Source organism: Ceratotherium simum, chromosome 15, assembly GCF_057802395.1.
Source record: "Ceratotherium simum simum isolate JZ-2026a chromosome 15, ASM5780239v1, whole genome shotgun sequence".
In the NCBI taxonomy this organism is placed as follows: Eukaryota; Metazoa; Chordata; class Mammalia; order Perissodactyla; family Rhinocerotidae; genus Ceratotherium; species Ceratotherium simum.
In genome coordinates, this window is record NC_141914.1 from 28,195,230 (window position 1) to 28,209,901 (window position 14,672).

General features: G+C 46.2%; 1 protein-coding gene across 8 annotated transcripts in view; it reads left to right on the forward strand.

Annotated features, from left to right (window-relative positions):
- Nucleotides 1–519: 519 nt before the first annotated feature.
- SENP5 (SUMO specific peptidase 5) overlaps nt 520–14,672 on the forward strand; it is a 92,378-nt gene continuing 78,225 nt past the window's right edge. For 5 of the 8 annotated variants that reach the window (XM_087439799.1, XM_087439801.1, XM_087439803.1 and 2 more), the window contains exons 1-3: nt 520–593; nt 11,971–12,078; nt 13,177–13,322. In XM_087439799.1, the coding sequence (XP_087295925.1) occupies nt 13,225–13,322 (98 nt within the window). In that variant the 5' untranslated portion in view covers nt 520–593; nt 11,971–12,078; nt 13,177–13,224. Of the gene's footprint in view, nt 594–11,762; nt 11,780–11,970; nt 12,079–13,176; nt 13,328–14,672 lie in introns of those variants that run through there. The other 3 variants (XM_087439800.1, XM_087439804.1, XM_087439802.1) reach the window with 3 other exon arrangements.

The window sequence follows — 14,672 nt, forward strand, 5'->3', positions numbered from 1 at the left end:
CTATGCCTCTCCTCGGGCAGCTTGCTGGTCACCTCCGTGGTCTTCCTGGTGCGCACGACTCACCTGCCCTTGGGCATGGATAGGGTCATCCCATCACCGCCAGTCTGCTGGGCCCACTTGGGGAGCAGTGGGGAGGGCGGGGACAGCCGAGTGGCGGGGTGCCAGGGGCGGAGCGATTGGTGGGCCAGGTTAGAGAGAGAGAAGGGTGAGGAGGAGCAGTCTGGACCAGGTGAGGATGGTAGGGTCGGGGAGATGGGTGGGGCTAGGAGGCACTGTGGCAATTGGAGAATCTAGCCCTGTCTTGGGGGGAGGGTGCTGAGGGTGGCACCGAGACCAGGTCGGCAGGGTGGGGTGAGGTTTACCAGGAGTTGGAGGGTGGGGAGAGGATGGACTGGCTGGTCGTGTGCGGGTCCGTTAGGGGCGGAGTCGGGGTGAGGGGCGGGGCCGAGGAGGACCGTTGGGGGCGCAGCTCCTTAGCTCGTGGGCAGCATCATGGTGGCGGTATCCGCCACTGGCTCCCTGTGCCTCTGTTGGTGCTTCTGCTGATGAAGGCCAGGTCGGTGAGCGCCGCCCAGCGCTCCTACGAGGACAAGGTACGCGGGTCCCCGGGGGCGCCACGACAGCGGGCTCTGGGCGGTCACCTTGCGCCTCCTGGACCGCCACACTTGCCACTCTTTCTACCCCGCCCCGGTCCTCATGGCCTGACCTCCCTCGAAGGTGCCTCGTTAGCCCTTCAGACACAGATTCAGCTCAGATCTCACCTCCTCTGGGGCTCCGGGGTCCCTCTCCCTCCCGCGTGCACTGCATCGAGGGCCTACTGTGTGCTAGGCCGCGCGTGCATTATTTTGAGCGCTTGGCGTGGAGGTGAGTAAGGCCACATCCTGCGCTCCTGTTGGTAAGGAACCTGAAGTCAGAATAACTCCCGCCTGACGCCCTGGAACACTGAGAGAGGAGCCTGCCCTCCGGTGTGCAGCACAGACTCTGCAAGGGACTGGAGGCTTCAGAGCACCACGGTGTAGAGGGTTTAGAGGGGCAGAAGGCCGAGGGGAGGGAATTGCAGGTGAGGGGCACAGCATGCAAAAAGGCCGGGAAGATGGCAAGTCTGTCGAATATTGATAAGATGCTGAGGAGCAAGTTGTAATTGGAGCAGAAAGTGGATGGAAAATCAAGTGGACTGCTAGGGATTGGCCATAGGGAAACAGCCCAGAAGTTCCGGTGGAGCATTAGTCTTGGTGCCGTGGAAACCTGGGAGCCAAAACAAGATTTTTTGTTTTTAACATGGAGTAAAATTCACGCTTTTTTAGTGCCTAGTTATAGGAGTTTTGACAGATGCATGCAGTCCTGTAACCACCACCATAATTAAGATTTGGAACAGTTCCATCACCCCCCCAAATTCTCTTAAGGCCTTTTGTAGTCAGTTTCTCCCGGTACCTACTGCCCCTGGAAACCGCTGATTTGTCTTCTATCCCTCTAGTCTTTCCTTTTCCAGAGTCTCATGTGAATGGACTCATAGCCTTTTGATTGCGGTGTCTTGCACTTAGCATAATGAGTTTGAGATTCCTCCATGTTGCAACTATGTGAGCTATTCCCACCTCCAGGACTTTCCAGGTGGCCTCTGCCTGCTCAGCTTTTCTCCCTGAGCTGCGTGTGGCTGGCTCGTTCTCATCTCTGAGCTCTCTGCTTCAATGCCCCTGCTCAGCTAGCCTCCCCCCGGCCCTGTGTGACGTTGCCCCCACCATCCGTCCTCCCACCATTGTGTAAGCTCCACGAAGGCAGGGACTCTTTGGGGCTTGTTCTCCGTTCCACCATCCAACTGCCTGGAGCAGTAACTGTCTGTGACTATTTCTTGAATGAAAGAAATGACCCCGTGACAATTGCTATTGTCATTTCCATTGCATAGGCTTTTCCAGGCAACTAGGCTGAGAGAGTTAAGCACCTTGCCCAGGGTCACACAGCCTGGAAAAGAAGGAGCTGGATTGAAACCCAGGGGTCCTGAGGCTAAGCCCGTATTCTTCACCATTATACACACTCACTCTTGGTGTGTGTTCACGTGGATACGGGAGAGAGCGTGGAGTGATACAGACAATCAAATGCAGCCCTAAAGGGTTGTTTCGGTTGATGAAGGTGGGGATGGGCATGTCCTGACTGTTCAGTACAGAAGTGCTTGTGCAGTGTCTTGTGAGTGCTGGCTTGGGCACTCGACTCTTTCTAGTACCCGCAGTAACTACAGGCTCCTGTGTGCACCTCCACAGCGCAGAAGCTGAGAGAGAGCAGGGCCTGAGCACCCATAGCCTGCCACCCCTCGCTCCATCACACTCATTTGTCTTCTTAGAAAATTGTCCCCCACCGTATTTGACTGCATCATCTTAATAGATATGATGGGACAAAAGTGTTCTATCGCCTAAAGATCTGCCTTAGACAAAAGAAATGCCTTAAACAAAGTTAAACGTGTTTCTTTCCTGCAGAGCATACTGGACCTTTTAATCTGATTTACATTATTAATTTCCAAAAGGATGTCATAGACCACAGCTTGTACAAAACTTGTGTTTCTGCCGACTCTGTTTTCACGATGCGCTCCTCGGGATTCTTATTCCAGGAACACACTTTGGGAAATGCTTGTCTAGCCGACCGTTTTGAAAACAACTATACCTTTAGCAACTAGCACATTTCCCACTGTCTCTGAAATAGCGAAGATTCCTTCTTTAAACAATGCAAACAATATCACATCATTAAAATTTTGAAAAAAAGTGGATGAGTCATAATCCTAGCTAGTCCCCAACCCAAAATTATTTTCCTTTTTGCGTATTTGTTTCCGGGGAGGTTAAGATCGTAAGCTCTGGAGTCAGAGACAGTTGAGTTCAAAGCGAAATTCTCCTTCCTGCTCTAGGACCTTGGACAGCTTATTTATCCTCTCATTAAACCTCTTAGCACAGCACCTGGCGTGTAGTATTTGCTCAATAAAAAGTCGTTTTAAAAAATATGCTGATTAGGGGCTGACCTGATGGCCCAGTGGTTAAGTTCACTGCTCCAGGCCAGTGTCCCCTGTTTGAGAGTTTTGAGCCTGGGATCTGTGGGAGGCCCCACATGCAAGTTTGTCTCCCGGGCTATGTTGTCACGTCCCTTCTTTGACCCACTGGCTCCGTGAGGAGTTGCTCTTCTCCAAGGCCTTAACCACGACGGACACTGGGCCAGCCATCCTCCCAGGCTCTCCAGGCTGGCCAGCTCAGGACCACCTCTCCTCAGCTCCTCTCAGCTGTCCTGACTCCCGCTGGGATGCTCATTTCCTCCCTTCACTTCCCTCTGGGGAGGGTCCCTGACTCACCTCTCAGAAGCTGGGCTGCGGTGGGCGGGAGAGAGAAGCAGGCAGAGGGGATGCTGTAGCTGGTTTTCAGTATGTCCAGAAGATCTGCCGTGTACCTGGAGAGACATCAGCCTGCCTTCAGAATATGGGGACTTGGGGAAGGGGGAGGGTACCAGAAGGGACACCAGTTACTTGACACTCCCTCAAACACTCCTGGGTTCAGGAAGCCTGGCCATTTCCCCTCAAGACCTGTAGGGAAGGGAGAATTGGCCCAGGCTAGGGTGTCAGGCAGGCTGCCACGCAGGCCACAGGCAGGTCTGGCTGTGGTGTCCAAAAAGCCCACAGTGCATTCTCTCCACTTCCATTGAGGCAGCAGCCCAGAGGCTGGCTGTGGAGAAAGAGCAGGGTCTCAGAGAAAGAGCTTAGCACCCTCAGGAGCCTTAGCGCCAGGGATGGGTCCCCAACTGTTCGGGTCCTGTGCAAGTCCCCCAGAGTCCCCACCTCTGGGATCTATCTTTCTCCAGTTGGCGTGCAAAACCAAGGCTCCGAGGGCTCATGCACTGGGCCAAACCCACTGTGTCCCTGAGGACCTCATGGACAGCCAGACCATTATCAGTCCTGTCTCACGCTGTGTGCTGGGAGCCAAAGGGCCCTGGGAGGGAGGGAGGGACAGGCCAGAGCCATAGGGGCCACCGCTCCTTATCAACTGGCTACTGGCTCAGGGCCTGGTGCTCTCACTCGCCTGGGGTCCAGCTTTATCTGAGTCCTGCCTGACTGCGTGATCTTCTCTCCCTCTCCATCTCTGCAGGCAGGCACTGAAGGACAAGGAGGGGTAGGCAGGAGGGGCCCTGAGGGAGGCGGCTCCCACTGGCCCTGTTGCCTGCTGGCCTTTCCCAGAGGACTCAGGCCACAGGTAGGTGGAGTGGCCGGTCTTCCTCTCTGGCTCTTTCCCTCTTGGAGCCTTCTGTGCGCACAAGTTCCCAGGATCTCTCTCAGAGTTCACCCCGGAGGAATTGGATCCTGTCTGCTGGCTGAGTTCCCTGGCTCCTGACTCCTCCCTGTCCCTAGGTGTGGTCCCTCCTGCCTCCCTCCCACAAATGCCTTTGGCCACCCCTTGCCCCTGGCCCACCCCCATCTACTTCCCCTACTAAGGAGCCTTCTAGGGCAGTGGTAGGGACAGAGTTCTCAATCCTCCCTGCAAGACCTCCTGGACAGCAACCCTCCCTCCCCCAGAACCTGTCTGGAGCTCAGGCTCTGGTGCCCTGGCAATTGGAGAGTCAGGGCTGAGGCGTAGGCTGTGTTGGTGCTGTTGGCCCGGCATGTGGAAGGGAGGACCAGCTGGAAAAGCCAGATGAGGCCCTTGTGGGTTTCCCAAAGCCCGGCCCACCACATGTGGATGACGGGCTTATCCAGCCACACAGCAGCGAAGGTTGCAGCAAATGCGAGGGAGGCTGTATTTCAGGGGCAGAGGTCCTGAGTGAGATTTCTGAGCATTTTGACACATTTTGAAAAACTGACAATTTTTATAAGCCGATTATATGCTTATGAACTATTTTATTGACTGGTGATTTCTCTTATCTCTCAGAATAGATTTAAACCTATCTGAGGCCAAAGAGTGTGACCCTAGGTTCCTGGCACAGGGCCTCACACATACTCAGTGCTCCTTAGAATTGGTTGCATGACTTATAAAATAATAAAATCATGGCAACAGCAGCCACTAATGTGTATTAAGCTTTTATGGTCCACCAGGTGCTGTGTGAAATACAATATGATCCTGATCTCATTTCAATCTTATAAACACTCTTATCAGGTAAATACTATCTTTATTCCCAATTTCCAGTTAAGGAAACTGAGTTTCAGAGAGGTTATGACATCAGATTGGATAGAAAGCTGTGGAGGTATGGAGAGAGCTGAAGGGACCTGCTATAGGGGCTCTGTTGAGGTTCGGGTGAAGATTTTTGATGGTAAGGAAAGGACTCATAGGGGGTCAAGAGAGTGAATTCTGGGAAAGTAGAGGCGGCTCTTGCCCTGGCTGGGGAGTAGATGCGATCAGAGGAAGCAGTTACTGCTGTGGTGCCAAGAGGACTCCCTCGTCCTGTCTGCGAACACCTCCAAGTATCTCCCCAGGGTCAACAGAATCCTCTCCCTCTCTCAGCCTCCTCCTAAAGTACATGCTGGGGACAGGACAAAGCAGGGAACCAGGAGTCTCAGGGGCCCCATTACCTCCTGCGGTGGGGATAAAGGCACAACAAAGAATCAAGGGCACTGAGCCCCAGAGGGTCCACCCCCTTGGCAGCCCTGACAAAGACACAGGCTGACTCAGCTTCCTCAAACTATGTGCACAGAGCACTCCCTGGGTCATTCATCTCTAGCCAGCGAGAGGCCTTGAGCTTAATGGGCCAAAGCCCTGAACCTTAGCCTGCTCCAGAGCCGATAACAGGGTGCTGAGGATGTTCTCCAAAACTTCTTCAGGACAGAGTTGGGGGTGGGGGAGGCAAGAGAGGGGAGTTGAAGAGCAGGAGGGAGTCGGGAAGGGAGGCGGCTGGGCTGACACTCAGTGCTCCCACAGCTGGGTTGTAGGGGCTGTGAGGTCCAGGGGAGACTGGCGAATTCTCAGGATGGCTGAGGATGGCGGGAGGAATGGCAGGGTGTGGGTGAGGGGGAGGACTTTAGCTGTGACGGGGTACTTCTGCCCCACCCAAAGTCCCTCAGTGGCTATCTTCTGTGCAGGGTGACCCGTGACTAGTCCAGGGCGATGCCCTGACTCAAGGCCAGCCCATTCATAGCTCAGCTGTGGCAAGAGAGGACGAGCTGGACCAGCCAATCAATTCTTCTCTTGACAGTTTTGGACTGCTACCTCTCAAACACTGGTTTTTAGAGCCAAGAAGAACACAGGTTCCTTCGTTTCATGTTTTTGCCTTAATTTCCCTCACAAAATTGTATGATAATGTGATATGACACCTTTCCCTTCAGTTTGGCTTTCTCAGTAAGGGTCATTTTTGACAGTTAAAAATACGCAAAAGAAACCTGAGATTCACCGTTTTTTCCCCAGGACTCCTCAATCATTTGATGTTTAAAAGCCGTGCTCTCTCTTTTCAACAAATTCTTATTGAGATAAAATTCACATAACATAAAATTCAGCATTTTCTTCTTTTAAAGTGCATAAATCAGAGGTTCTTAACGTATTTGTAATGTTGTACAACTATCTTCATTAATCTAATTGCAGAATCTTTCCATCATCCCAAAAAGAAGCCTCATACTTCCCAATTCCTCCTTCCTCCCATCCCCTGGCAACCATTAATCTACTTGCTGTCTGTACGGTTTTGTCTCTTGTGGATGGTACATCTAAAGAGAATCATACAATATGTGGCCTTTTGCATCTGACTTCTTTCATTGAGCATGTTTTCAAGGTTTATTCATGTCATAGTATGTATCAGTACTTCATTCCTTCTCATGGCTGAATAATAGTCTGTCATACGGATATGTCATATTTTGTTTTATCTACTCATCATCTAATGGACATGTGAGTTGTTTCCCTGTTTTTGGCTACTATGAATAATGCTGCTACTTCGCTGAGCTCATTTGTTAGCTCTGTGTGTGTGTGTGTGTGTGTGTGGGTGGGTGGGTGGGTGTGGGTGTGTGTGTATTGATTAGGGTTTTCTATATACAAGATCATGTCATCTGCAAATGGATATAGTTTTACTTCTTCCTTTCCAGTGTGGATGCTTTTGTTTGTTTTTCTTGCCTAACTGCTCTGGCTAGAACTTGCAGCACAGTGTTAAATGGAAATGGCAAAAGCAAGCACACTTGTCTTGTTCCTGATCTTACAGGGAAAGCTTTCAGTCCTTCCCCATCAAGTACAATGTTAGCTGTGGGGTTTTCATCAATGCCCATTATCGGGTTGAAGAAGTTCCCTTCTATCCCTGGTGTGTGAGTGTCTTAATCACAGAGGGGTGTTGGATTTTGCCAAATGCTTATTCGCCATTGAGATGATCATGCTGTGTTTTCCCTGCACTCTATTAATATGGTGTAGTACGTTGATTGACTTTTGTGTGTTGAACCACTCTTGCGTTCCTGGGCTAAATCTTACTTGATCCTGGTGTGTAATCCTTTAATATGCCCCGGTTTCAGTTCTCCAGTATTTTGTTGAGGGTTTTTGCATCTATATCCATGAAGGATACTGGTCTGTAGTTTGTATGTGTGTGATGTCTTCATCTGGCTTTGGTATCATGGCGATACTGAACTCATAGAATGAATTGGACAAAGTCTTCCTTCTTCTGTTTTTCGGAAGAATTTGAGAAGGATGAGTGTTCATTCTTTAATGTGTTTAGAATTTACCAGGGAAGCCATAGGCCATTCTTTTTGAAGAGCCTACCGTGTTGTCCCTTCTTCAATGTTTAGCTGTTTTAGACTAGCTCCTTATCGGTTCATGGCCTTTGGGTGACTTCAATGGTATTCTAATATCACTTCTATAAACATCATTAAATTCTGCTTCTTTTGCAAGATTTTAATTTTGACTTTGCTGTAAGTTTTCATTATACCTGCACTTGGCATTGTTTTACATTACAGTTGAGATGGGAAATGAAGATGCTACTTTTGAGTGAAAGGTGACGTTTGGGTGGGGCCTCATTTCTTGTTCATCAGTGAATATTTTTGCGTGCTGGTGTTTTTGTTTACTACGTAACATGCTAACTTTAGGGATTCAGAGTGTGACAACTAAGAACGCAAAAAGCCCCCTGAATTCTAAAACTACAAACACCGAAATACATGGTGCTAATTTTAGTAAATTAATGAAACAAAAGTCCACAAACAGATTCTAAAGAGTAGCCTGCAGAATGTTTAATAGGGAATCATTTTGGGATCAACACCTGTAGAATTTAAGGGATGGGAAGGAAGCGGGCCTGAGCAGAGGGAGCAGTCCATCTGTGGTAAGGGCCCAACAAAAGCCTCAAGCAACCCAGAGGTCACATGGGGGCTGGGATGGCACTTCAGCATTACCCTGCATTGGGGCAAAGTGGCTGGACCTTGAAACCCTCTTGTTGACCAGTCCCTGGATGCAAACAAACTGCCCCTGAAGGAGGCGGGACCTTGGGTGAGGCAATTTTCTTTCGAGGAGGCTACCCTCAAAGCAGAGGCTGTCTTCCAGCAGCTGGGGGATAGATTCTGCCTTCCAGGACTGGGGTCTGGGAGGCACCTCACAGGGCCACCCACAGATCTTAGCATATATGAAGAACTTAGTAACTGTTGTAAGAGGAAAAGGAAAGCTTACTTGATAAATGATGCTGGAACAATTTACTGTGATGACATGAGTGACATACACGATTAGACCTTTACCTTATGTCTTACCACTACCTAATGTCAGATAGATTAAAGATTTAAATGACAAAGAAAATAAGAAGTATAAGTAAATATTTATCAGAGAGAAGGAGAGGGAAAGACTTAGAAGAAAGGTAAGATGATGCTAAGGAAATATCAATAGATTTGATTACAGAAAAACAACAAAACCTGATATTCAAAATTGCACACAAAATTAAAAGGCAAAGAACAAACCAGGAATATATTTGCAATAAACAGTGCCAAAAGTTTTAAAGAAAGGAGCTCCTGTAAATCAGAAATAAAAACCCAACACTTCCATCAAAAGCACAATGACATACCACTTCATACCCATTAGGACGGATGTTATAAAACAACAACAGAAGAAAACAGAAAGTGATAGCAAGGATGTGGAGAAATTGGAACCCTTGTGCCTTGCTGACGAGAATGTAAAATGGTGCAGCTGCTGTGGAAAATAATATGGCCCTTTCTCAAAAAATTGAACATAGAATTACCATATGATTCAGATATTCCACTACTGGCTATATACCCCAAAGAACTGAAAGCAGGGACTTGAATAGATATTTCTACACTCCTGTTCATAGCAGCATCACTCACGATCGCCAGAAGGTGGAAAGGACCTAAATGTCCAACAATAGATGAATGGATAAAGAAAATATGGCATATGCATACAATGAAATATTATTTGGCCTTGTAAAGGAAGGAAATTCTGATACATGCTACAACATACCAACTTTCAGGACTGCTAAATGTCAGTGACAATGAATATTGAGGACATTATGCTAAGTGGAGTAAATTATAGGCAAAAAGACAGATATCCTATTGTTGCACTTGTATGAGGTACCTAGAGTAGTCAAATTCATAGAGTCAGAAGCAGAACAGTGGTTTTCAGGGGCTGGAGGTAGTGGAAAATGAGGAGTCATTATTTAATGGGTACAGAGTATCTGTTTGGAATGATGAAAAAGTTCTGGAATGAATAGTAGTGATGGTCATGTAGCACTGTGAATGCACTTAATGCCACAGAACTGCACACTTAAAAATGGTTAAAATGGTAAATTTTATGTTATGTTTATTTACCACAATAAAAAAAAGAAAAATACCCCAAGGCATAAACTTGAAATGTGAGTGATAAAAGATATAAAAGGGAGATTCACCAAACAACTATAATAAAATGACCTACAGGTTTATAAAAATATTTAATTTCATAAGTAATTTAAGAAGATATAAATGAAAAGATCAACGTATTATTTGTGATCTATAAAATTGATGATATTATTTTATGCTAATATTTAATTATAATGTTAGTGTTATAGCATTGGTATGCTCACAATGATAGTATAAACATGTGCAAACTTTCAGGAAAGCACCTTCCAAACCATGCAAAAGAAGTTTCAAATGTTCACATTCATTAACCCCCTTCTAACAGTTGGGAATCTATTCTAAGGATATCATTGGAGATGCAGGCATGGGGATAATGGCAGAAGGCACCCCTTGAACAAAGAACTCGGTGCAGTGAGGGAGCCAGCTCTGTGAATATTGTTGGCGGAGAATTCTGTGTGCCTATTGGCATGGATTGAGCAAGGGGCTGAGTGTTAGGAATGAGGTCAGGAAGTGAGTGGGGCCAGATGAGGGAGGGCCTTGAAGGCCACAGTAAAGACTGCAGACTTTACTGTGAGTGAGCCAGGAAACAATTGGAGGCTTCTGAGCAGAGGCCATGATCTAAGCTTTATAAGGAGCACTGGCTACTATTTGCAGCAGAATCTATTAAGGGTCAGGGCAGAAGAGGCACAGGTCACTTAGGAGGTTACTGCAATATCCAAGAAAGAGAAGGTTATGGCTTGGACTCATGAGTTTCTGTTTTGAAGGTAGAGCTGATGGATTGGATGTGGGACATGAGATAGAGACAGGAGTCAGGTGACTCTAAGGGTTTGATCTGAACAGGAGGGTGAATGATGGTCCTAATTTCTCGGACGTACATCACTGAGGGAGGAGTAGGTTTCTGGAGGAAGGAATCCAGGGATTCAGTCTGGAAAGGTGAAATGTGAGATGCCTGTTAGACACCAAGTGCAGATGTCGTCTGAGCAGGTGGAAGGATGAGTCTGGAGTTCAGGGGAGAGGTCAGGGCTGGAGATACTAATTTGGGAACTGAAAGCAGATGGAGAGTAGTTAAGCTATGGGCCACAAGAGATGGCCTAGGAAGTGAAGTAGAGATGGAGAAGCGCACTGGATGCTCTAATATTTAGAGGTCAGAGAGGAGGGAGCATCAGCAAAGGAGACTCAGGTAGAGAAGCAAATAAAGGAGGAGGAAAACCAGGAGGTTGTGGTGTCTAATTATTGTAGACAGTACAACAGTACAACTTTTTCTACAAATTGGCTACAAGCATGCCTACAAGTTTTGTTTCAAACTTGCTGCAAGGACAGAGGACTGTAAGCAGTCCAATTCGAAGAGTTCTCTCAAAGACATTAATAGGAAGAAAGGAAGAGAGAATGAGAGAGAGAAAGAGAGAGAGAGGGAGGAAGGAAATGAAACAAAGAAAAGAATGAAAGAAAAAGAAGGAAAGGGTCAAATAAATGTCTTCAAGACAATGTGACCTCTGATTGACGGTTGGCTGGGTCTTCTTGGTAACTGCGTAGAAGAAATCTTAATCTGATTAAAATATACCAAATTTGATCAAGCACACTAGTTGTTTCCCAAGAGCAGCTAGCAATTTATCACAGGCAAAATGTCCCAGACCGGGTTTTCACACAACTTTTTCCAATACCTCTTTTTCACTGAGCTAATAATTCAAGTTCCATCTCAGGTGTGGTCTTTTTGTTTTGTTTTGTTTTGACAATATCATTAATTGAATATGTTACCTCTTTACATTTCTTATAGGAAGTGGAAATTAGGAATAATTGGGAAATTATCATGAATGTAAATTAATTTTTAGAAGACATACACAATCACAATTAGCAGCTATATTTTTACACACATTGATATTGTTTGTTTATGCCTGTTTCCTCCCTTAGGCAAGGATATCGAAACGAAACCTCACGGCGACCAGGGCTGGGGTGGCAGCTGGTGTGCTGGGAGGACCTGGGCTTTCAACTTGTGCATGTCATGTTCTGTTTGGGCTGTTTTGTTTATGTAAAATAGGAAGAGGTGTAAGTAAAAGACACCCAAAGACCTCCGTGATTTCTGGCCGGAGATCTAGAGCTGTAAGACCCTAAGACTAGAGAATTAAACTCTGCCTGGAGAGTCACTTAGATACTTCCCAAATTCCAGATATATTTTTTTGCTGAACCTATCTTCTTGTGTATTCCAAGGTCGAGATCAAGTGTGCTTTCTCCTCCAGGTTTTGCTGCCAGTCGCTACAGGCATGTAGTGAGAAACCTCCAGGTGTTCTCTGAGAGCCCCACGCTGTCCAGTGTTCCTGACGTGCCGTCTATAAAGCCAGTGACAGGTACCATTTTTGTGAGAGGGAATTTTAGCATGTTTCTACTTATAAAGTACAGTTCTTATTCCCTCATAGTGGCCTGGTCATAGCTAATTAAATGAAATTTATTTTTAGAAGCGAGATTTCAGTCATGGTCATGTTATCATGACCAATTTTCCTAGTTATTCAATGAGGAAAGCGAACTAGTTCTTATGGAAACTTTGACAATAATGACATTGCCGTGTTCAGTACAGGGACTCAGTAAAGGCACTGTGTATATCTAAGCAGCCTCCTGAGCGTCTGTGTGTAAATGTATGTTCAAGTTCCTGTAGAGTTATCATGCCACTAAAAAGTGGAGCTCTCTACACATCACAATTTAAATGTTTCCCAGAAGGTTCACAGGGCAGCTGGAATAGTCCCAAGCTTCAATTTGTGTAAAAGCACTCCTCTGGATTCCAATTATTAGGGCATGATTGTAAAGTTTTCCTGCGAATTAATTAGCTTGTAATTCTCAGCTGTAACTCACAGCTTTCCATATTCAGCCTCACCGTGATAGTGTGGAGGAACTCTTATTATCTGTGCCCAGATTCCGATAGGTGGGCCCAGGTGAAGAAGTATTTTTGCTCTTTCAAATAGGATCGTTCTTTCCATATATTTTGGATGAATATATCAATCAAGGAAAGATTTAAATTAAACACCAATATTCAGATAAGTTTGATAATTGTCATAGTCATGGTCATAGCCTGTGAAATTCAGGGTTTGGAGATGGAACATAAAGTATAAAAAGGGGCCTTATTGTGTCCTCATCAGAAAAGAAATCAGTAAATCTGGTCAACAGAATTCTGAAACAAGAAGCCACAAATTCTGAAAGAAATAGGCACCGTCAGATTTCCCTCATGGGCGTTACTCAGTCATATGTTGTGAATCTCATTCTGTCAACCCTGGCTCAACAGTCTGTGTTCCTGAAGTCATCTGTTGCTGGACCCTGGAGTCCTGGAGTCCCGAGTGTCAGGTCCCCCCGGTGTCTTCTCTGGTGGGGACATCAGCTTCTTCTAGGAAGGCTGTGAGCATGGATCTGTTCCCTGTATCCCTCTCTCAGGCTGTCCTTCTCTGATTTTCTTCCAGAATACCAATCTCTGGTCTATAGCTTCTTGCAGGGACCTTCAGGCAAAAATGAAGGAAGCAGAGAAAGCATGTGTTGATGACAAGGCAGGGCAACTTCTTACAGAGGCCAACATTATCAGATGGAGGAGAGTCGAATCTCTATGGAGGTGAGGTATGTAAGTGTGTGGGTCCCTTTCATTTTTCCGTGAAGACTTAACTGATAGTTAATCTGAGGAGAAAATGAATTAATGGGCCGTGAAAACACTGAGGAATCTGTTATGTAAAGCTTGTGCCACAGTTGCTTCCAACTAACATAAGTGTTTTAAACCAAGGAATAAAATATTCTTATGGGGCCAGCAGATGGTGCAACTGATTGAGTGCTTGCGCTCTGCTGCTTTGGCCCGGGGTTGTCCGGTTCGGATCCCGGGCACGCACCGATGCACCGCTTGGCAGGCCATGCTGTGGCAGCGTCCCATATAAGTGGAGGAAGACAGGCACGTATGTTGGCCCAGGGACAGTCTTCCTCAGATAAAAAAAAAAAAATAGAGGATTGGCCGATGTTAGCACAGGGCTGATCTTCCTCACCACCCCCCCAAAAAAAATAAAAAATAAAAAGTATTCTTAGAGACCAGTTTGTTGACACTCTCTGTGTTGGGCCGTGCACTTGACTTCGAATGTGCTTTTCCTCACTTTGCAAGAGGATCCAAATTACTGAAAACTTATTCACATTGATAACACTTTAGAAATAGAAAACCGAGATGAAGTCATCTTTCTAATTTATCAGTTTACCCCACAATGTGGGCTCAATAAATAAGGCAGTGCTTACAATGTCATTGAGCACAGGAAGGAAATATGGAGCATGTTGGTTCTATCTCTATGTTTTCCACATTCTTTGATGCATGAGAGTGCCATGTCATGGGTTCTTAGATGGCGGAGCCAGCCTGTTGTGCACCTAGCAGCCAAAAAGACACAAGGTCAATTTTGTTTTTCTGAATTTGGAGCTCAGCGTCAGAAAACAGCAACATCAGAGAGCTGTTGCTCTATATGAGTCCAGGTGCCTGAGGATAAGAAAGGGTCATAGTGCTGGCCGTGTTATTCATCAGACTAACAGTCTTTACATGGCATAGCAGAAGGTACCATAACAAACATTCAGCATTTTCAGTTTTTGTTAGAAGTGAGGACTCTCCCATCATTCTATTAATTTGTTTAGAATTGTCTATGGTCATAACATGTCTCAAAACAGCAAGAAAGCATGTACGTGAATAGACCCCATTCAGATGACTCACTTAGGTTTTCGGTGAGATCATGACTGTCTGCCACTGGGTGGAATAGGCAGAAAGCAAATAAGGACTTTTTACTGTATCGTGTTGACAACAGACTGTTATTCAAAGGTCATTTCTCTTGCAGGCTACCAATTCTTTGTCTCTGTTATACATATACCTTTAAAATTTTTAATATCTCTCCATATGTACTTATTAATTAATGTAGGTCTCAAATTAATTTTCTCATATGTAGGT